The sequence below is a fragment of the Spea bombifrons genome, chromosome 5 (genome assembly GCF_027358695.1).
Source record: "Spea bombifrons isolate aSpeBom1 chromosome 5, aSpeBom1.2.pri, whole genome shotgun sequence".
Classification (NCBI taxonomy): domain Eukaryota; kingdom Metazoa; phylum Chordata; class Amphibia; order Anura; family Pelobatidae; genus Spea; species Spea bombifrons.
The window spans coordinates 74606744-74628609 of record NC_071091.1 but is presented as its reverse complement, the minus strand read 5'-3'; the positions used below and the strand labels follow the sequence as shown (position 1 = coordinate 74628609).

Genomic DNA, 21866 nt, shown 5'->3' with positions numbered 1-21866 from the left:
AAGGCAATTGTTCAAAACTACACCACGATAAAGTCCACAGAGCTTGCAGAACATTATACATTAAATAGGGTCTTTTGAGTTCCAAGGCAATCTCTTTGAGACTTTCTCTACGACAGCTCCTTGGAAGTCATTATTTCCCCAAACCACCTCCGTGTTTAGTTCAGGCAGTGGTTTGGTGGAGCACCAGAGCCTAAACTGACCCTTTTCAGACTTACGTGTATTAAAAACTATTTTCTCTAGTTGTCGAGGGACATCTTCAATATGGTATGATGTGGCGTTTGAACCTTGTGTGCTAACTTCAGTAGCATAGCATGGGACAACTTTAGACTCAGCCCAAACACACAGTTCAAATTTTACAAGTAATTGTGTTACATAAACACGTAACAAATCGTCTTCCATGTCTTATTTTTCAGACCATTCATTTATTGTCTCACGTGGGTTCATCTGCAAAACAACTGCTGCCGCTAAAAAATGCAGGGAATATTGCTGTCCATTTGAAGTTAAAGGTAACTTTATCTCCCGCTCTCCTTGTTCACATCTGTATTGTCTTTTACATATTTAAGTTTGTCCAAATATTCTCCCGAATAGCTGTAGGCTGTGTAGAGTTGTGTAAGTTTCTCGTTTAAGAAGCCTATCAAATATCTATGTATAAAAGACAAAGTGGAAACTACATCATACAGGTTTTATTTTTATTTTCCTTAGTCGTCTAATCCAGACTGCAGTTTTACCGTAGAACCTGAAGATTTGTTCCTTGTGCCAGGAGAAGAGCAAATGGTTGCAGTGAAATTCTCTCCCAAGTATTCTAAACCTCAGAAAAGGTATCCATTGTTTGTGTTTTGGAAGGTATCTTGTTAAATATTATAACGCCATATCGTATTTACACCTCCTGCTAGCCAGTCACTGATGGCTTTAAAACAAGTTGCTGTACAAGAAGTGAATGATTATTTTTTTTCCCCTCTTCCTCTTAAGCCTTCTGAAAATCATTGTGCAGCCATCGGGCCCCCAGTATGAGGTTTCATTGGTGGGGGAAACAGAGACTACAGTGAGCAGGAACTCCATAAACCCAGCTTTGGCGAATGCTCCGGATGTTCCTCCAATTCTATCCAACAAGCAGTTTGTATCTTGGGGTGGCGTTACTCTTGGAAGAGCAGTGTAAGTAATGGGCTGGATCAACCAGCATAACCTCACCACCCAAATGTCATATTTATCTCGTGTCAATTGCCCGTTGTGCCCATGTGACGGGGAGTAAAGATGGTCAGACCAAGCATGAGTTATCATAGCGTTACGGTAAAGTGCTGTCCTGCAGTACATTTGGTCACACGAAGGAAATTCATTATTTGTGTCCACATATAGCAGCGTGTATAACGTAATATATCACACTGAGGAAAACTATTTTTCCTGTTGTCTCTGTATAAGCCATTTTATTTTCTGTTTATACAATGAATAAGTCATGCTGGTGCATCACATATCTGTATACGTGATCTTGTGCTCATCTAAAGTAGGCATTAAATAGTGAAAAAGATCACAAATGTGGCTTATTTCACAACCGCTATCAATTATTCTCCTAGTTACAGATATACAAGGCATTAATCCTTGTGCTATGAGTAGTAAATCACTTGATTACATCCTCGACTGGCGTTACATGTTAATGTAGCTGTATGTTTGCTAATGAAATAGTAACTAAGATTATCCTTGGATGCCATGTGGGAACTGCTGTCTTTGAAAAGGTTTGGATTATAATATATTCTTTGTATAATGTTGAAGCTCTTTTCATACTGGTCATAATTTCACACCTGCCATCGGGCAACTGTAGCTGCACAAAAACTGCCATTTTCCCTAAAACTTCTGTTTGTTTCTTTTCTCTTTTCCCTTCTAATCACCAGTCAGCAGAAGCTAATACTCAGGAATACTTCTCCATCTTCAAGCCAGCATTTGCGCCTTTTAATCAGAGGCCAGGATCAAGATTGCTTTCAGGTTTGTTTCCCGCTGCCTTTTGTGTTTATGTGCATGAGACATCTCATGACGACAGTACTTCTATGTTTACTAGAAAATGACTGTTTCATGTATATGGGAGGTTTTTTTCCTTTAGTTGCAGACCATCTTCGGACCTGAGGAACGTCTGACCGGTAATAGAGAACTTACGATCCGTGCGAAAGAGGATGCTACCATCCACCTGATGTTTACTCCGACTCGTGTTGGATGTATGCTCGCAAAGCTAGAAATTAAACAGTCTGGAATTAAAACCTCTCTTCCCGGTGTCAAATTTACTGTAAGTGCATGGCGAGAAGATGTCGGTTTAATATTTCTATTTTTAAGTTTGTGCCTCCTTTTTTTTTTTTTTTTTTTTTTTTTTTTTGCTAGTTTGTCAATCGTACGTCGCTTACTCTGATGTATTGTGTTCCTGGCTGATGTATACTATTATAAACGTTATGGAAGTCTCTAAAATAGGTTTGAACTTTGCTGCTTGTGCAATCAATGCAACAAATATACAACATGTTTTAGAGACTTGCACTTGTTGTATTCAAAGGCTATACACCAGATCTTGGTGGTCCTTATTTCCATCATAGGTAACCAGCCCTGGAATATGTATTCGTGTTCAGGCCAGTGTTCCTGCCTTGTCCAAAATAGTGTTACACTAGCAAACCAAGTAGGACATTTAGGCTTCTCTACAATTTCCTTTTAGCACCAAATATGAGAACTTTAAAAAAGATAAACGCGCACCAAATTAACCGTCTTTTTGTTTTTATTTTAAATACGTTAGATACCGCTTTCTGGCTACGGTGGCACAAGTAATGTCATTCTTGAAGATGTCAAAAAGCTATCTGACAGCTACATGGTAGCCCTAAAAGGTGTTTCTCCTGGAAGAGCGAGCAAAGTGCGCTTTTGTGTAAGAAACACCGGTTCGCGCGCTGCGTACGTGAAAGCCGTGTGTTTTGCAGACTTTCAGACGAATGCTGTTATGGATCCCAAAGTGTTTAGTGTGAATCCAGAGAAGTTCGTGCTGAAGGAGAGGTCGCATGAGGTGGGTCTGCCTGATTTTGTTTCCATTTGCCATGCTACATCAGCCATCTAAACTTATATTAGAAATTGATGTCATTAAAAGCAATAATATAACTGTAAATCCCTTCCTTGGAATTTGACGTTTTGCCTTATATTTTTTAGTTTGTTACAATATCCTGCAATGCAACCGTGAGAGAGCAAGCACTGTGTCAGAGCAGCACTTCGCTCATATCTACAGTATGCTTTTTCAGCGGTGATGAGATAGCGAGGCAACAGTACCGCAGGTATGGCCAAACCCGTGTGGGACAAGCGCAATGTGTGTAATGTAATATATATATAATGTTCTTCATCCCAACTTATATGTGGGTTGTATATAGTTTTACTTAAAACCATACTTTGCTTTGTATGTCCTGTGTGTGGTTTGTCCTCTGGAGCATAGCTTTGTAGCCTTTTTTGACAAGGTTGTGTGTGGCTTACCCCTTTTCTGTGTCCAGCTTTAGACATTGCATTAAAAGCAGTGTTTGCGTATTGCAGTCTGTATTAATAAACTTCGCGAGCTCTGATTTACTAGTCATGGGTTTGTGTTCTAACTTGGTGTTTAGCTTTTAATCTATTTTTTTTTTCTCCATGACATTTTTAGAGCATTGCTACATAAACCCGAAACGGTCGGCAAAGTCATTTCAGAAAATCCATTATTGAAGAACACAAGATTTGATGAAGAGTTTCCTGGAGAACACCTAGTGTCTGAAGGTAACATTTCTAGCATTAGCATTTAATTAAAGTTAAATGTATGTTAATCTTCAAAAGGTCAAATTGGCCCTTCAGCCTTTTTTCCTATTTGAGAGGCCTTTTGCAGTAATATCTGGACTGTTTGTTTCAGTGATCTTGTCTTGCATCAAAACTTTTGAGACGTTTACTTAGAAATCATGTTATTGAAACCATTTCTCTTTATTAAATCACTATGTAGCATGTTAGAAAATAAAAGTATGTTAACCTATTTTAAATGCCTACGGGTAAATTTGCTCTTCAATTGTAGTGTACGATTTGCCCCAAAGACCAAATGATGTTCAGCTGTTCTATGGAAATATGAATAAAACCATACTGTCCGTCGTTGGAAGTGGGTTTGATAGAAATTCTGGTGAAGATCCAGTCCAGTCGTCTGTCAGAGCGAATGTAAACGGGTAAGGAGTAGAAGGCTTTGCTTTAAGGAAACATCTTCTCTGAAGCCCTAAAGAGTCTTGCTTGACCCAAAGCTATGGTTTGGATTTTTTCAGCATGGTGGGCAGTACAGAAAAACCAGGAAACACCTCTCTGGACGTGCTGCCAGTAAAAGGACCCCAGGGACCTCATTTGGTGGCCAGTGCACAGAGACCTGGCCAGGATTCTCCTGTGTCTGAGCAAACCTGGAGCGTGCAGCCAGAGTCCCTCGTGCTGTCTGCACCGTCCATTAGTACGTATCAGTTTGTCATGTACTAACAGTTTTACCCATTTTAAGAGTAAGTATTTCGAACTGTCTTGTGTGTTTTTCTTGTGCAAAGTAATATTTTTCTTCCATATTTCTTTAAACTAGGTGGTATGGCAGGAACAGGTCATATAAAGCTGGTGAACAACTCTGTGAGGCAGTTACAGTACGAGTTGTCATGGCCAGCTCATTGTTTGACTATAACGCCCCATCATGGAACCATTGAACCCATGTACGTATGTGTTTGTATATGTGTATGTGTGTATATATGTGTGTTATAATATGCATGTTTTTTCACTTTGTTTTCTTTATTTTAGGCATCACATAGTCATCCTTGTCAGTCCCAACCCTTCCCTTGCAACAAAGCAGAACATGATTCCATGGAATGGTCAGATTTATGTGCACTGTGACAATGGACAGAAGGTACTCTCACATTCTGTAACAAATGAAGTGCATTTAATATATACATTAAGTCACTTTTGATACAGTACATAGCGAGCCAGGATTAAAAAATATTGTCTGTTAGAGATGGGACATGGTAGGGGTTATGTTAAGTCATTGTGGACCAATCAGCTGTAACAAGTGGCTACGGTAAGCTTTTAAACTTTGCACCTGAATGACATTTTCTATTGATAACCTTGTGTGTTTACATACAGTAAGGCTTCCTTTGTATAAATGTTATGATTTGTTAAAGTGCAAGCTCCACGCTGCGAGAGACAATTTAATATCTGTTTAGATGCATGTAGCAAATAATGGCAGTTCCGAGAGACCAGCGTTCCTAGATTTGGATACAATACAAACACAATGTCGTTTTCTTTCTTTAGTTTGTTAAAGTGCGGATAAGCGGGGATAGTCATTTGGAAAAGCCTGCTCCTAGCCCTGTAACAAAACCCCTTCCTATCCTTGCCCCTCATCCGGAAACACCTGTCCATATGGCAAAACCACTGCCGAAGTCCTCCTCGACAAAGGTAGAAATTAAAAACCGCACGCTTGTGTTCCATAAAACACCGTCAGGAGGAAGTTCAGGTAAGTTTCCATCACTGTTTTGGCTGACAATCCATGTAGTTTAATAAAGTGTGTGTGTATGTATGTGTGCATGTATATGTAAGGGCCACTACTAGCATGTTTATCCAGCAGGGCCAAGCTGGCCCTGTTTATAATTTAATTATTGAACTTTAAGTTATAAAGGGCCAACCAAGCTCTTCCTGCAGCAGCTCACGGAGTTTGACTCTTCATAATGTGAGCTGAAGCCGCAAATGTCTTGCATACTCTGCCTTTTGTGACTGTACACCCCTTTGGTCTTGGTATTTAATTTTGCCAGTATCTGTTATGTCGACGTGCCAAACAATTTTATTTTTGTTTCTGTGTTTTTAGAGACGTTTTTGGATGTTGAGAATCCAGGAGAGGAAGATGTTAAATGGCTTTTAACCTCTTTTGCACCTCCGTATGTAAAGGTAAATCCTATAATTAATGGGAAACTCCCATAAGGAACACAACATATTTTAGTAATCTTCCCTAAGCGCTATTTCAACAAAGAAATGGTTAAATATAATATTGGTACGTTGGTCTATTCTGCAGAAAAATGCTAGTTCTATGCTTTAGGCTATAGAACACAAAGAGCTCGGCTTTATCTATGCTATTATTAAATGTATAATATATAGTGTATGTAAAATTGTTAGGTTCCTAACTGATGTCTTGTTAATTTTCAGAGAGTTGATCACAGCGGGGATGTATATCGAGTTACTTATGCTGCTTTCAGGTGTTCACGTGTATCCGGTGTGCTTGCGGCTCATGATAAATTAAAGGTAATAGAAATATGGTACATTTTAATAGTGAAAAAAACTGGCTTGGAAACCTGTATATTACCGCTAAGATGGAAAGAGAAGCACTAACATTCAAGGCTTTTTATTTATTTATTTATTTTCTCTTTTCTCCAGGTAGCCATTTCATTTTTTCCTCGCGACAGAGGAGATTATACCCAGTACTGGGACCTTGAATGTCACCCAATCTCAGAACCACATTTGAAGCACAAAGTGAGATTCCAACTGTGTGGCGAAGTAAGTTCTATAGTTTGTGAAGTCTTTAAGTAGATTGTGGTTGAATTGCAAGCTTCATCTTGTCAAATTAACACCTTCTGAAAAGCCAACTGGGTTCTTGCATTAAACTTTTAGGTGGGCCTTTCAGCCTGATATAACACTCCAAATTCTGCTGCCAGTATCTTCTCCATAAAGCCCAGTACTTGACACGATACCCCTTTCTGAAAAAACTACTGCCTTCCACTCATACTCTCGAAGCGTTCAGCTACGTCTTGTGAACATAATGTCTCGTTTCTTGATTCTGGGACAAAATACAGCACAAAGTGTCTGCTAATATATACCCTGATTTTGTATCGGTACCTTCTCCCATACAGTTAAAGATCACTCTGTTATATCCCATTGAATATTTGATCTGGCAATTACGTATTTGTTCAGATCGACTTGTCTCGCCAGTGATAGGCTAGGTCTGTCTAAACTGGACTTAACTGGACTATCTTCGCAACTTGCTCCAGGCTTTACGTTTATAAAAAAAACTTTTGCAATAGAATCCACAGGTGGGGTTTGACACTACTTGCAACAGATCCGGGATTTAAACCTTGCCTTTAAATATTTATTATTTTATATAGTGCCATCAAATTCTGTAGCACTGTACAATGGCCAGATAGGACATAAGTAGTATATAACATAACAATCTGACTGCTCCTATTGTATACTGTTTAATTAAAATATTTCTTCTCAGGGCATCGAGGAAGTTGCACCAGGGGCAAGTTTAGGAGAGTCACAAGTAAGGGCTGATGAGACGGTGAAGCCTAGGAGAAGATCTGGCTCTGAGGCATCCACTTTGAGGCCTGTGTATGTATCATACTTTATCTTTAACATGTTGTTTTCAAGTGAAGCTTGGTGGGGGACCTTTATGACGGTAGTTTAATACAATTTCTAATACCATAAGCAAATAATGTTGGCAGAGGTTACGGGAAGCCCATGAACGGTAGGAGAATCCTGCAGATGTGAGACATGGAAAGTGTTGATGCTCATTGTAGTAACGCTGTCTATATAGTATTGGAGCCCTGTGCATCCGCTACTAACTGTCTTATGTTGATCGAGTCGTATACTTTCCCTTAAATCAATACCTTTTTGTCGTCTTAGGCAAGATGACCGGGTCCGTGGAGTGTATGCGCCTGAAGAATTGTATACGTTTCCTTCGACAGCAGTTGGCACGTCTAGCACCTTGAAAGTGAACTTGCAAAATAACTCATTCTCGGCATATATGGTAATAACTGCATATAGCATTAACAAACGCAAAATGACTCCGGGGGTGAGAGGGATGTTTGAGGCTTGTGTTTGAGATCTTGCTCTAAGCTTCAGACTTTACATTGGGCACAGTATGTATTTTGTAAAATACTAATCACTTAATACAATGGTGATTTTAATAACACGGGTTATGATTACCGAGCTCCTAAACTTCATATGCGGTCTACATTTCTTTAATGCAAATGTCCCATTTATCCAATCATTTACCCATTTACCGTTATATTATTTTCACACCTAATATGGGTCAAAATAAAACTGCTCTTAGTGAAAATTGTACGCTACGTTTGACTGCCATTTGCGGGCTTGTTGGGACGGCAAACCTGACTGCATTGTGTACGCAAATGGCCAAAGAAGTTTAGGAGACCTGCCATAATATAGTTTTTCTGGAGGATGTTATGTGCATGATATCTCACCAAATAACTTGCATGTGTGTGTTAAAGCATTTTGTGTTGACTTGCAGCTGAAATTTGTTAGCCCAGACGAACCTTTTCATATGAAGTATTCCAAATACTCCTTAAGGTGAGTGTGTATAAGGTCTGTTAGATGCTTTACGTGACTTTCATAGGCAATATTGCAAGTTCTTACATGGTAGGCCATATTTCCCATACCGATAAGTCGCCGTTGCCACCAACGGATGGATTCCAGACTGTAGAGGTTGGGTTGTTGGTGACGCCATATTCTTAGTTGTCTAATTCCTTAATTTATGCTGTCATTTGGAGGTGTTAGTGAATGCTTCATCCGCATGTGAATTCTTTGCTCCTCTTACGGCACTAAAGGGAACTTTTATGCACATATTATATCCGTTCAGGAGTACACAATGTTAGTGGCAGTTTCCATATAAATGGGACTGTGCTAATATGGATACATAGCATATGATCACACAGTCCATGGTACACTGCATTCAGTCATGCAATGATTTGGAGCATCTATCGTGTCTCCCCAGTTTATTTTTGTTTTTTACATCTTATGGTCTCTTGAAAATTAACATTGGCTACTGTTCTTTAATTCTATTTATATAGAGCTCACCATTATATCAACCTCCCGGTGAAATTCAAGCCAAGCTCCGCCGGCAATTTCGAGGACTGCCTGGTCGTACAGACAGACACCGGAAGTATCTGTATTCGACTTGTTGGTGAAGCGGTGTCCAAATGATCTTTCCTGTTCGTCCCGTTGTAGCTCTTCTTCCACACTGCTGTCATGTAAAATATGTATATGAAACTGTCAAAACAAGTGAATATTTATATTTAACACTACATATGAAAAAAGTACATGCTCGCAGCAGTCAAACTGAGGTTATATTGAACATGCTTGTAATTTATTACATAGGACAGCAGTGTGTGTGGGGGGGGTTCCTTTGATTAAAAATGACTCCTTATTTTGGACACATGCTTTCCTTTACCTTCCCACTTTTTGACACGTTGACTAACGGCATAGGTGTGAAAACTGACCAACTTTACCAAAATTATCATTTTCTTGGGTTAACTTCACTTTTAAACCCTTTGCCTGTTTTAGTGACGGTTGTTTAAGTGTAAAACTAACAACGTTTGAATGAACTTTTACTGTACTCCTTTTCATGTAGCGTGGTTATTTATTATGTGTGTTTGTCTCCGGAAAGAGCCGGAGGTTTCCATAGCATCTCTCCTTGGTATGTTTTTCTGTTGGTCTATTGATTTGTCAGTTTTTGCGTGGACTGTAAATACGTGTTCATTATTAAAGCAGTAGTCCAAAGACTACCTTAAACGTGCCTTTCACTAATGCAACTTTACATTTCAGAAATTGTGTGGATCACAATATTTCAGTATTTGTAGTAGGATCTTCTAACACGATCTACTCGGAAGGCTGGTTTTATGAGCTTTTTCCTGTCTGTAAATGCTAAATATTTTTTTATGAAAATAAAGTATTGAATTGACCGCTTTTGTCGGAGCCTTCTTTGTACATGTAGGTAGTTTAATTTCTTCGGTGTAGTTTATAGATGACTGCATTTTAGACAAAGTTCACTGCATTAAAAAGTTTCAATAAATTAAGATGAGTTGGCTAATGCCTGACATTGTGAGGACCCTGCTCATGGTAAAATTATGATGGCAACTATTATTATTATTATTATTATCTTTTATTTATATAGCGCCAACAGTTTACGCAGCGCTTAATACAATACATAAATTCAAGGGATATGACAAGACAAGAATTGACAGACTAAGACAAACCGATACATTTGGTGGAGAGAGCCCTGCTCGCAAGCTTACAATCTAGAGGGAAAATGGGGTGATAAACATAAGGCATAGAGAAAGGGTGAGAGGTATTGTGGTGGGAGTATCGATGACAAGGATGTTCTAGCAGCTAAGATGGTGCGGCTTCTCTGAAGAAGTGGGTTTTTAGATGTTTCTTGAATGTCGGGAGGGAGGGTGAATTCTGAAGGTTCCTTGGGAGCAGATTCCAGAGATATGGGGCAGCTCAAGTGAAATCTTGTAGACGGGAAAAGGAAGAGGTGATGAGTGAGGAGGGAGAGCCTTAGCCCATGGGAGGAATGTAGGGATCGAGTAGGAGAGTATTTGCTAATGAGGTCAGAAATGTACAGAGGAGCAGTATTGTGGATGGCCTTATATGTCAGTACCAAGATCTTAAATTTAATTCTAAAGGTAATCGGGAGCCAGTGGAGGGTTTCACAGAGGGGGGGAAGCAGAAGAGGAGCCTAGCAGCGGCATTTAGGATAGACTGTAGAGGAGAGAGTCGAGACAGTGGAATGCCAACCAGAAGAGTGTTGCAGTAGTCAAGATGGGAAATGATAAGTGAATGAACCAGAGTTTTTGTGGATTCTTGGGTGAGGAATGGGCGGATACGAGATATGTTTTTTAGGTGCAGACGGCAGGATCTGGCGAGGGACTGAATGTGAGGGATGAAGGAGAGGTTTGAGTCAAGGATGACCTCAAGGCATCGGGCCTGGTTAGTAGGAGAGATAGTTGTGTTGTTAATGGTGATAGAGAATTCAGGTAGTGGAGTGGAGATGGAGGGAGGGAAGATAATGAGTTCCGTTTTAGAAAGATTAAGTTTCAGGTAGTGTTGTGACATCCATGAAGAAATAGCAGACAAGCAGCTGGTGATCCGGGACATGAGAGATGGAGAGAGATCAGGAGAAGATAGGTAGATTTGGGTATCATCTGCATATAGATGATACTGGAGGCCAAATGAGTTGATTAGTTTGCCAAGAGAGGAAGCATAAAGCGAGAACAGCAGAGGGCCAAGGACTGAACCTTGGGGGACACCAACCGAAAGTGGAAGGGGCGATGATGTGTTGCCTGAGAAGTTGACAGAGAAGGAACGGTTAGACAGATATGAGGAGATCCAGGAGAGAGCTGTATCTCGAATGCCCATAGAAGCAAGTGAGTCAAGAAGAAGGTGGTGATCAACAGTATCGAAAGCAGCAGAGAGATCCAGTAATATTAGAATAGAGTAGTGACCTTTAGCTTTGGCAGAGAGCAAGTCATTGGAGACTTTTGTTAGAGTTGTTTCAGTAGAGTCAAGGGGTTTGAAACCAGACTGTAGAGGGTCAAGGAGGGAATTAGAGGAGAGGAAGTTAGTGAGGCGATTGTACACAATCCGTTCAAGCAGCTTAGAGGTAAAAGGAAGCAGAGAGATAGGGCGGTAGTTAGTCAAACAGACGGGGTCTGAGGAAGGATTCTTTAGAATTGGTGTGATTAGCGCATGCTTGAAGGCAGATGGTACAGATCCAGATGATAGAGAAAGATTAAATAGGTGGGTAAGTGATGGACCAAGGGATGGACATAGAGACTTTGTGAGGTGTGAAGGGATGGGGTCAAGGGGACAGGTTGTTGGGTGAGAGGAAGAAAGAAGAGTGGCTATCTCTTCTTCGGTTGTAGGGGAAAAGGCAGTTAGTATAGTAGGAGTAGAGAGGGTGGTGTTGAGTGGTGTAGGAGGGAGTTGTAAGGAAGAGAGGTCTTTTCTAATAGTCTCGATCTTCTCTTTGAAGTGGGTAGCAAGATCTTGGGCAGTGAGAGAGGTTTGTGGTGTGGGTGTGGAGGGACAGAGAAGGGAGTTGAAAGTAGAAAAAAGGCGTCGTGGGTTGGAAGAAAGAGAGGATATGCGAGTGGTGAAGTAGAGCTGTTTGGCGAGAGAGAGGGCAGAGTTGAAGGTGTGAAGCATGAATTTATAATGAGTAAAGTCTTCGCTGGATTTTGATTTTCTGAAGTAGCGCTCAGCTGTGCGGCAGCACTTCTGAAAATACCGTGTGGTTTTGGTATGCCATGGTTGGCGTTTAAATTGTCGGGGGTAACTTGTAGTAATTGGAGCTATGGTGTCGAGGGATGAAGCAAGTGTGTTGTTGTAAAAAGAGGCTGCTGTGTCTGGGCAGAAAAGGGTTAACAAGGAAGGTAAGAGAGGTTCGAGTGAGGGTGACAGTTGGGTAATGGTATTTTCTGGTAATGGCCTACAAGTATGAGGTGAGCGCTGTGCTCGGATTGGTGAGACAAACGGTTCGAAGTCTGCAATCCAGCTAGCATTTGAGTGTCTCATTGCTCAGTGACTTACCTGGCAGTTCCCTCCTCATATCACTGGTAATTCATTTGACCAAGAGTGTCGGGTGACTATATATGTACAAACACATATAAAAAATGTTCTTCTACTTTGATTTAACAACAAAACCAGAAGCTTCCTGTCCAAATCCTGGCTAAATGGCTCGGGGTGCTGCTAGGGGAGAAATGCAAAAATAATATTGGGTGCCAAAACACATTCTGTAAAGGCTGCTAACTTGGGGGCAAATGAGGTCTTAAATCTGTTACATTTAAAGATGACAATGGGAGCTTCCAATTTAAAGGTTTCGCAGCAGTAGCTCCTACTTGTTGCCACTAGAGGGCAGGCAATTCTAACTCCCAGATCACTGTTATAAACCTCTGCGCTGTGTAATACGTGTGTTGTGGGGTTCTGCAGACTACTATAAGGCAAAGGAGGTTAACATGAAATAGAAAATACATTTTATATGGTTAATCCACTGGAATAATGTCTGAAGTGCATAATAAAGATACCTTGTGTGAAATAGTAACTTCAGCAGATACACAAATATCAAAATAACAGGGTAATAAAACAGAAACATAACCGTAAAATAAAAAGCGCAGACTACAATAGCCAAACTTGTCTACTGTTTGGAGCGGTTCTCAATCAGTCCAATTAGGCATGAGCTTGAAAATAAAACATCTGTAAGGAGTCAAGGAGCATCTTCCTCCTCACCGATGGGAATCATAATACCCCTGAACAAGGTTAATAATTTCACATTAAAGGAACTGGTGGGGGTTCATTCTGTCGTGGATAAAGCTTCATCTACTTTCTGGGGTAATATCCCAGTATGTCCTCATTCTGGTAAACTGGTGGCATGTGTGTTAATCTGTGGTATTGTGTTGGGGAGATGGCACATTGGCAAAAGAGGCTGGGTATCTCGGGACATTTAGGAAAGTTTAAATCTGTTAGGAAATAAATGTGGGTGACACAAATGCACCATTTTCTGAATAATAGCTTGTTTCATGTTTTTCTGGTGGCAGAGAGAGCGCAGAAAAGCTGAGTGCTCAAACAAGCCGTTTAGAGACAGACGGCGAGACTAACAACGCAACCAGTGAGGTGAGGGTGACCACGGATTCACATACGCACACACCACCTCATGTACATAAAATACATTTTATATTATAGAGGTTATTAGGATACCTTGGGAACCATGCTGATTTCATATTTAACCTGTTTAATATACCGTATTTGCTTAATTGTAAGATGACCCCCAAAATGTTAATATTAATTTAGGAAAAAAAGAGCCTGTATATACTACCCTATAAAAGTTTTGCTAGTTAATATTCACATGTAAACTATTTTTTCATATTTAATAAAAACTAATTGAGAAAATGCATTTTTGTTTTTATTTCCTTTTATTTGCCAACCTGCCCCCAGTTATGCACATATGCCTCCCAGATATGCCTTATACTCTCTATATGCCACTCTGCCTCCTGGATATGCATGTTAACCCCCTATATGCCACTCTGCCTCCATGATATTCCTTGTAACCCCCTATATGCCACTCTGCCTCCAGAAAGCCCTTTTACCCCCCTATATGCCACTCTGCCTCCAGAAAGCCCTTTTACCCCCCCATATGCCACTCTGCCTCCAGAAAGCCCTTTTACCCCCCATATGCCATTCTTGTCCTCCCCTGACTTAGCAGTACATCCCTACACTTGTCCCCCGTGCTTCAGATTCCTTGTGTCTAATGGGGCAGCTGGTGGAGGTCTGTGCGATGAATGAGCACCGATAGGTCATGTGATGCTTGCGCTCCGTCATAGAGGCCCCGGCGCAAGTGCCAGCAGCAGCGGAGGTTGTCTGCATGCATCACACAGGTGCCCACCGGCTGCCAGAGAGGAGGATCCGGGTCCCCTGCAGCGCTGCGGGAGATCTGGATCTTAGTCTTGTAGTCAGACCTTTATTTGAGGTTATAAGACGACCTCGAATATAAGAGGAGGGATATTTGTCAGAGCATTTGCTCTGAAAAAAGCTTGTCTTAAAATCCAGCAAATACAGTACATAGTCTTTACCAGACATGAGCTGTCTCTGACAATGAGTCCCTATCCATTACCAGATATGAGCGGTTTCAATTAACCCCCCTCCATTACCAGACATGAACAGTATCATTTAACCCTCCAATTACCAGACATGAGCAGTCTCCGACAATTAAACCCCTCAATTACCAGACATTGGCAATCTTAGACAATTAACCCCCTTCATTACCAGACATGATCAGTCTCAACCCCCTCTATTATAAGAACAAGAGCCTTGTTAGCATGTTGTGTTAGGAAACATGTGGGTATGTTTAAGGTGTGGGAAGCCATTTTTGAAATAGACTGGATGTGATGGGTAAATGCGAAGTTTGGGTGACACCAACACAGCAAGCATGGTGTCAGCATGAAAAACCAAGTGTGTGTTAGCATGGGAGGGGGCTTTAGGCATCATGCAAACAGAATGCAAGATAGTGACACAATCTAGACGGGGGTGGCGTAGATAGATCTGGGTGAACAGGTCCTAGAACACCCTAGAGTCTTGTACACCAACTGTGAGGGAAAGGGGAGAGGAAGAGTTACTGCAGAGGGAGACGGTAAAGGTTTGATCAGAAAGGTAGAATGTGAACCAGTAAAATACTGTCACATAGAAGAGAATGTGAAGAGTTTTAAGGAAAACAGGGTGGTCCGCAATAGCCACCTTCTGAAACCAAGCACTTACCAACCAACCACCCCCTCATTTTATTCACATATCCTCTCATGCATCCTGAAACCACTTAGCCCTAATTACTGCTACAAGAGAGCTAATACTCCCTCTTTTCACCCTTCCCTTTGTTTCAATTACCCATACTACTCCCTTGGATTGTGAGCTCACGAGCGGGCCCCGAAAGCCAACCATTCCTACCAGGAACTTTGGCTAAATGGCAAGCTTACAGGCCAAGTTCTCAACTCCTGATGAATGTATTAATTTGTATGTGTTATGTATGTGTTAACTCCCTCATTCAAATTGTACAGTGCTGCGTAATTTGTATTCCATTTGTTATATTAATCTGCTTTACCGCCTTTTCTTTGTTGTGTTTACCTGTGACCCTGGCCTATAACTTGTTCCGTTGACTATGAGTTTTAATTTCATTCTTCCATACTGCGCTTGTGGATTTATATTGTTGTCACTGCAATGTATTTTCTATAACATTTTGGTTGGAGACACATTCATTTTGCATTATACAGGCCTGTCCAACACAGACTTACAGAAAATGCAAGGCCTGTATAATGCAAAATGAATGTGTCTCCAACCAAAATGTTATTGAGGCCTGCTTTGTTATTGGCATACCTGGGAACTTCTCAGCCGAGAAGTTCCCAGGTATGCCAATACCTTGCGGGACACGGCCAGGACTGCACGCTGCCGTCGGTGGGCGGTCCCGCTGAAGTTCCTGCTGACGGTGGCGGGAAACACCCCCATTTAAAGGAAAAAATTAGCGGGGTGTGTCAAGACCCCGCTCCCGCAACCTGGAGGATTCAGGCCTTGACCCGGAGAACCGGAGCAGCAGCGCTCACCAGGCAATCTCTGAGTCAAACCCGGAGAGTTCCCAGGTATGGTTATTGGGCTCCCTTGGCTAAACGTCACCAGCTCTCGCCCATGTGGCAGACCTGATGACTGTAGGTTTGGTCTTTGAGCTACTTGAAATTTTTTATACAATGGATTGTGTAAATTACTTTTTTCGTACTTGTTAGGGTGAATGTATTGTGCTAGAATACCAGTATAATGTTTTTTTTTATGTTCGTTACCTGCATGGCTCTAATTGAAGATCAAGTATAAAGCCAGGAAGTGGACAAATGCGTAGACTTAATAAAGAACAATGGTTTCATACAGAGGTGCCCTTGGTCTGAACCATGGCTTCTCAACATACATTTTTCCACTGTGTTAATTAAAAAGTAAAATACTTAATGAGGTGGTTTTGTGTTCTATCAACAATGTGTTCATTAGGTAGCTATGTACACTTTGGGCTTTTCTCAACAATAACATTCTCACCCTGACACTGGAAGACAACAGAACACAGCAGGGGTTTGGATGGTGGCTGAAAAGCTTATGCCATGCTCCTTTTTTTACCTTTCTTGTAGATTGGGTATATTTGTTAGCTTGCTGGTAGGTAATACTCATCCTACAAAGGCTTGTTCTTCATTGTGGGAGCCGTGTCACTAGTGGGAGCTGTCAGGTACGTCAGTCAAGTGGCATTGTCGATGTGTCAGTGACACAATCATAAGAGATTAGGTGAATACAATGTACTCTGAATGTGTGTCTGAATTGCAGTCAGGACAATAAGAGTTAAAGAAATGTTCTTTTCTTCCAGTGTCTATTAAATACGTGACAGCTAATATTTTAAAATGTTGGAACATGGTTATTGTGGAAAGCAAATCTTTGTGTGTTTTCTATTCGAGTGCCTAATTTATGCTACGTCTGCCAAAAACAAGTTTACTTTACAAGTCCGCTCACACAACTTTCAAAAGAGAGACTTCAATTTTTTTTCACAACGGAACAAAGCTGATACATGCTTCGTTTTCTGAAAAAGTTAAAAGTACTGAAGAGATATCTTAATGTGCAACTACATTTGAAACACTATATGGTAGTATACCAGTGTACAAAGTCTTCATGTAGACATCTAAGGACCACACAAGCACCTTCCTCGGGTTTAAGTCCATGGTGGTGGTGAGTGAATCTATTGGTTTCAGCTGTGGTTTGGGAATGTTGCTTACATTTGAAATAATTCAATTTGTTCTGTAATTAGTTTCATTGCGCTTTCTCTACAGTAATTATACTAAATAAGTTAATAGTTTTCAGTTGAAATTTTAAAACTTTGGTTAAAATGGAAATACACTTTTATTTGTTTCCTCTATACTGCTAGTTATTCAGTATTGATGACTGTCATTCACTATGCACAAGATACCTGTGATGAAAGCCTCTAGAGGTTGGATGTCTAGAAGGTTTTTCACCTGTGATAGCTGCCTTTTCCCATCAGTTGAGCACCCGGGTTCTGCCTACTGGGTAGTGAGTCTAGACAGGAGGAGAATCTAGAGCTGGGCATATAGACCCCTAATTAGGACCAAGTTGTAAGAATTAGCAATGTAGCCAATGGAAAAGGAAAACCCCATCATGAAAAAGCGCTCATGAGCTAATGAACAAAAGCAGCCATGTGTCAAACCAGGCAATGAGAAGGGAGCAATGTTATAAACTACAGCCACGGCCAACGGTAAAACATCTTCCGTGAAATACAGCACTCAGAGACAGAGATAAAAAGTGGCTTCTTAACTTGGTGCCATACACTAGACTAAAATGCTGCTATTTAAATGACTCTTTATGTCATCTGATGACATAAAGATGCATCAGAAATACCAATAAAAACTGCTATAATGGATATTGTTACTCTGGTTGTCAGTGGTTTTGGGTCTAGGCATCTGTTTCTACATATATACACACAGTTCAGTGCTTGGTGGAGAGGTGGTATTTGTTGCGTTCATGTACACCTAGGTGGTTGGTGAAAGGAAGCTGCAGCCAACACACCTCAGCATCTGCCTAAAAGGTGAGTTACTTACAATACTCAAGTCAAAAATAAGTTGAACATCCAAAGTTAAATTGTGTCGTTGGAAATTACATAACACATAAAGCATGTTGGCTCAAGGCATGGATGTCAAATAAATGACAAAATCATGTAGACACGCAGTTGTCAGGAACTGCTTTGTGGTTTTCTGTAGTAAAGCTCCCTGCTCACTACCAAACAAAAAACAGACATCAAAATTTGAGAAGCAGGCTCTCCCGGTCCATGACTCTAGGTCCCCCAAGATTAATAGAGATAAAAGCCTTAGAAACAAACCTGCCAGAGGAAGAAGGGATAGCTTTGTTCTTCCACAGCATGACACCAGAAGCTTCAGTTCCCTAGCCAGTAGGCTGAAATTCTTTCTTCCCACATTAAAACAGATCAGAAACCTCAGATATTAAGAATTTCGAGGAGCAGTTGTGCATTGGAGTTTCAGAAAACTGAAAACTGTTTTTTGTAGGACAAAATATATACACTGTATATATAAATATATTTTTAGGCATGTAATCCTGAATGAACAATTTCATCTCTACCTGAATTCTACCTTTTAACTTGTTCTATCCATATAGCATTTATTAAACTTATGGATGTGCTGGTTTTAATACATCTATGGAAACTAAAGTCACTATTTCACTTGTTCCATGAGTCCACTTTAGGATCAGTCAAGAAACATCTTGTACAATTGTGTGATATATAAAATTCCTGCTGCTAGCTACAGACAAGCGATAAATTGATCAACACGCCTTTTCGGGGTGTTTTGGACCCTAGTTGTTATATGCTATATTTTGCAATGGAAATAATGGTCAAGCTAATCTCAGCAAGAGCATGTCTAGGACTAAAAAGACAAAAAGTGCAAAAAAGACAAAAGAAAGCAAAATGGTTCATATTCTCTTTTGGTTTAAAGAAGATGAGACAAAACAATGTAACAAGGCCAGCAGCCTCTAGGGTTCTGAAAAGGTTCAGGTGTCATACCTTGGGAAGTATAATAGTATAATTTGGACTCAAGGCATCAAGAAAGGGATCTGGAATTTGCATATATTCCCCCATAACAAATAAAATACACCAACCCAGACAGGCACATGTTTATTCATCATCCAACATCCAATACAGGGTGGGTGTTATGCGATGCTTGGTCATTGGATAGCCTGGCCAAGCCTGAATCAGCATGTATCAGAACATACTTGGCCAAAAGCTTTGGATTTTTTTTTCAAGCCAACACCAATGAAATGCTTGTAGTTTCCAGCTTTACATTTAACATCATTAGTTTTTTAGCATATTTGTTGTTTTGCAGCCATTCTCCAATATTTCACCAAACCTGATAGTAGTTAGGGGGTCAAAGTTTAGAAGTAAGGAATAAGATACTCCAAACTTATATCACCACTATCTGTCCCATGGCAAGGAGGACGAGTCTGTTTGATCACCAAGGATACACAGGAAAAAAGGAACTCGTGTGATTAGATTTCATCCTTTGGCACATTCTTTATGGCAACATCCTTGGAGACCAAGAATGTGGGAATTTTGCTGGCAGAAGTCTTGAATGCCGTGGGTGGTTTTAAACTAAGGTGTGCTTTGAGCATGTACAATAGCATCATAGAACGCAAGTTGGTTCTGGGTACCTTCAGGGGTCTGTTATACTGTGTATATAGGGGAGAGTTTGCATAGGTACAGAAAAAAGCAGAATAGACAAATGGAAGCACAGAACCCACATTCTACCAAAGAGCAGTGTCTAGGGAACAAATCAGTTATAATGAACCTATAGGAACACATCAAGCAGATCAAAATGCTTGACAACTCACTTTTCACATTGAATCTTAAAATGATATTACAATGTTCCATGCAGCCTTTCTAAGTCATTTTATGTGGATTCTTCAACTTGTTAAAGTGCTTGCCATTATTAAAAGCTCCAGTTCCAGAGCTGCAATGCAACACCTTCTTGGTGGTCCTATATTCATGTTAATTGCTGCTTGATGCATGTTTTTATACATGTAGTTTAATGGGTATTACCCATTACCCAGATTTAGATGGCTCCTTGAATCAGGTTCAGTTTCTCTAAAGCTGTATTGTACCAGGAAAGGTTGTTCAGTCTCTACTCTTACTATATGGTCAAGCATTATAGCCATTACAAGGACATTATAGCCATTAAAAGCCATTCATTCTTTTTAGACTAGACACTCCACTATCACAGTCAATTCTAAACCGTAAATACATTTTAAATTTTTAAGGCAGTTTCTAGCTCAATGGTGTAACAAAATTTAGCAGTAACACCTTCAAATGAGGCAGTTATTAAAGCCGCCTCGTGCAGGCTTGGACCATCTTCCTGGCTTTCTATAGAGCCTGTTAGTGAGCACACATATGCAGCACCTATAACCATCACACTGCTGACCACTATTTTAAGAATGTTTAACCCATTTCGGGATTTTTGGAGTGAAAGGGCTTATTTGAGCGCTGGTCAGGTTATATGTGGGGAATGTGGACGCCAGGGCTGGCCTTTGGGGTGTGCAAACTGTGATCTATGCCTGTAATTTAGGGGGGTTTTATCTTTAATGCTGACTTTTTATGTGAATTCTTGTTGATTTATACCTGCAAAGCTGGGTTTATGTGTTATTCTGTTGATCCATATCTGCTACGCTATGTTTCCATACATTATTTATATATACCTGCAAATATAGGGTTTGTATGTCTTATTCAGTTAATCTATACATGCATGTGGGGATCTGATGGGGGAAAATGCTGTCCCCCTCAGATTTTTAGGGGTTCCTACGCCCATGTTTGTACTCCACTTGTTTCAAAGGTTGCAGACAACAACGTATAGTGATCCTGACAGAAGCAAATCAGTTCCTTCATCAAGTTTATTTATCCACCATAATGCTGGACATTTAAAGGTGGTGGTCAGCGACATGTAAAAATGTTACAGGAGTGACAGAGGACATATTTGGTACATCTCCTGTTCTGCCTCTTGTCCTTCGTAGATCTCCTTTTCTGCCCCTTGCCCCCCGTAGATCTCCTTTTCTGTCCATTGTCCCCTGTAGATCTCCTTTTCTGTCATTCTGCCCCGTGCTTTCAACAGCTTTATCCAATCGTGATAAAGTATTTAACAGTTCACGTAAAAGTCAGCAAACATGACCATGAAACCTTGGGGGACATTCAAGTAGAAAACCAATGTTCTCTGAATATATTAATTGTGTTAATGATGCAGTAAAATTCAATGTAAAAGGCATGATTTGTGAGTTGACTTTATCAAGTATGGCCCTATCCAATCTTTGTCCTACAAAGTGTAAGTATGTGCCACAATACTTAGTAATGTTATATGAAGGACCAAGGCTACTCCAAACAATATAAATAGAACGTATCAACCAAAACACAATGCAAGATTGTCAATGTCAAACTATCAGTCCTATTCTTCTGCTTCTTTACAACTATCAGCATGTTAAAGAAACACATTGAAGCAAATCTTTACCAAGCTTTGGGTATGTCAGCAGCAGAAAACATGCATATTATTTATGGAATTTAAGAGACATTCTCTAATTTACATAATAATTGCAAATGCCTTAGGAATTCATTTTAATATGTTAGTCATGATCTCAGGATGGCATCGGAGGGTCAAAGGACAGGGGTGGAATTAGTCACGGATCAGACTATGAGGCATGAGATTTGTATGCATCGGGGAAATGTTTCTCATTATCATGCATTAGGATACAGCTTCTGCGCGGCATGAGTCATTCCCTCAGTGTGCGGACCTCAAACTGAATCATTGATACCTGACAGTGCTTTTGCTTTCAGATCTGTTTGTATGACTAACACAGATGAGAAACCAGGAGTCATAGATATTTAAACATTACATACGTGTAAAAACTCATGATAGTATTGAGTTTTGTTTTGTTGAAAATGCAGGCATTCCAATGACGTCACATTACATACGTACTGAAAA

The 21866-nt window shown here is 40.4% G+C and overlaps 1 protein-coding gene across 1 annotated transcript in view; it reads left to right on the top strand.

The window, feature by feature from the left end:
- The window catches only part of CEP192 (centrosomal protein 192), a 29527-nt gene extending 20378 nt beyond the window's left edge, over window positions 1-9149 (top strand). Inside the window, exons 29-48 of the mRNA XM_053467236.1 lie at window positions 414-506; window positions 703-818; window positions 970-1152; window positions 1884-1974; window positions 2090-2269; window positions 2762-3022; window positions 3163-3284; window positions 3641-3750; window positions 4037-4181; window positions 4275-4450; window positions 4571-4694; window positions 4780-4885; window positions 5287-5488; window positions 5837-5916; window positions 6172-6267; window positions 6400-6531; window positions 7247-7350; window positions 7645-7768; window positions 8270-8328; window positions 8829-9149. Coding sequence (XP_053323211.1) covers window positions 414-506; window positions 703-818; window positions 970-1152; window positions 1884-1974; window positions 2090-2269; window positions 2762-3022; window positions 3163-3284; window positions 3641-3750; window positions 4037-4181; window positions 4275-4450; window positions 4571-4694; window positions 4780-4885; window positions 5287-5488; window positions 5837-5916; window positions 6172-6267; window positions 6400-6531; window positions 7247-7350; window positions 7645-7768; window positions 8270-8328; window positions 8829-8961 — 2637 coding nt within the window. The 3' untranslated portion in view covers window positions 8962-9149. The remainder of the gene's footprint in view (window positions 1-413; window positions 507-702; window positions 819-969; window positions 1153-1883; window positions 1975-2089; window positions 2270-2761; window positions 3023-3162; window positions 3285-3640; window positions 3751-4036; window positions 4182-4274; window positions 4451-4570; window positions 4695-4779; window positions 4886-5286; window positions 5489-5836; window positions 5917-6171; window positions 6268-6399; window positions 6532-7246; window positions 7351-7644; window positions 7769-8269; window positions 8329-8828) is intronic.
- Window positions 9150-21866: the final 12717 nt, after the last annotated feature.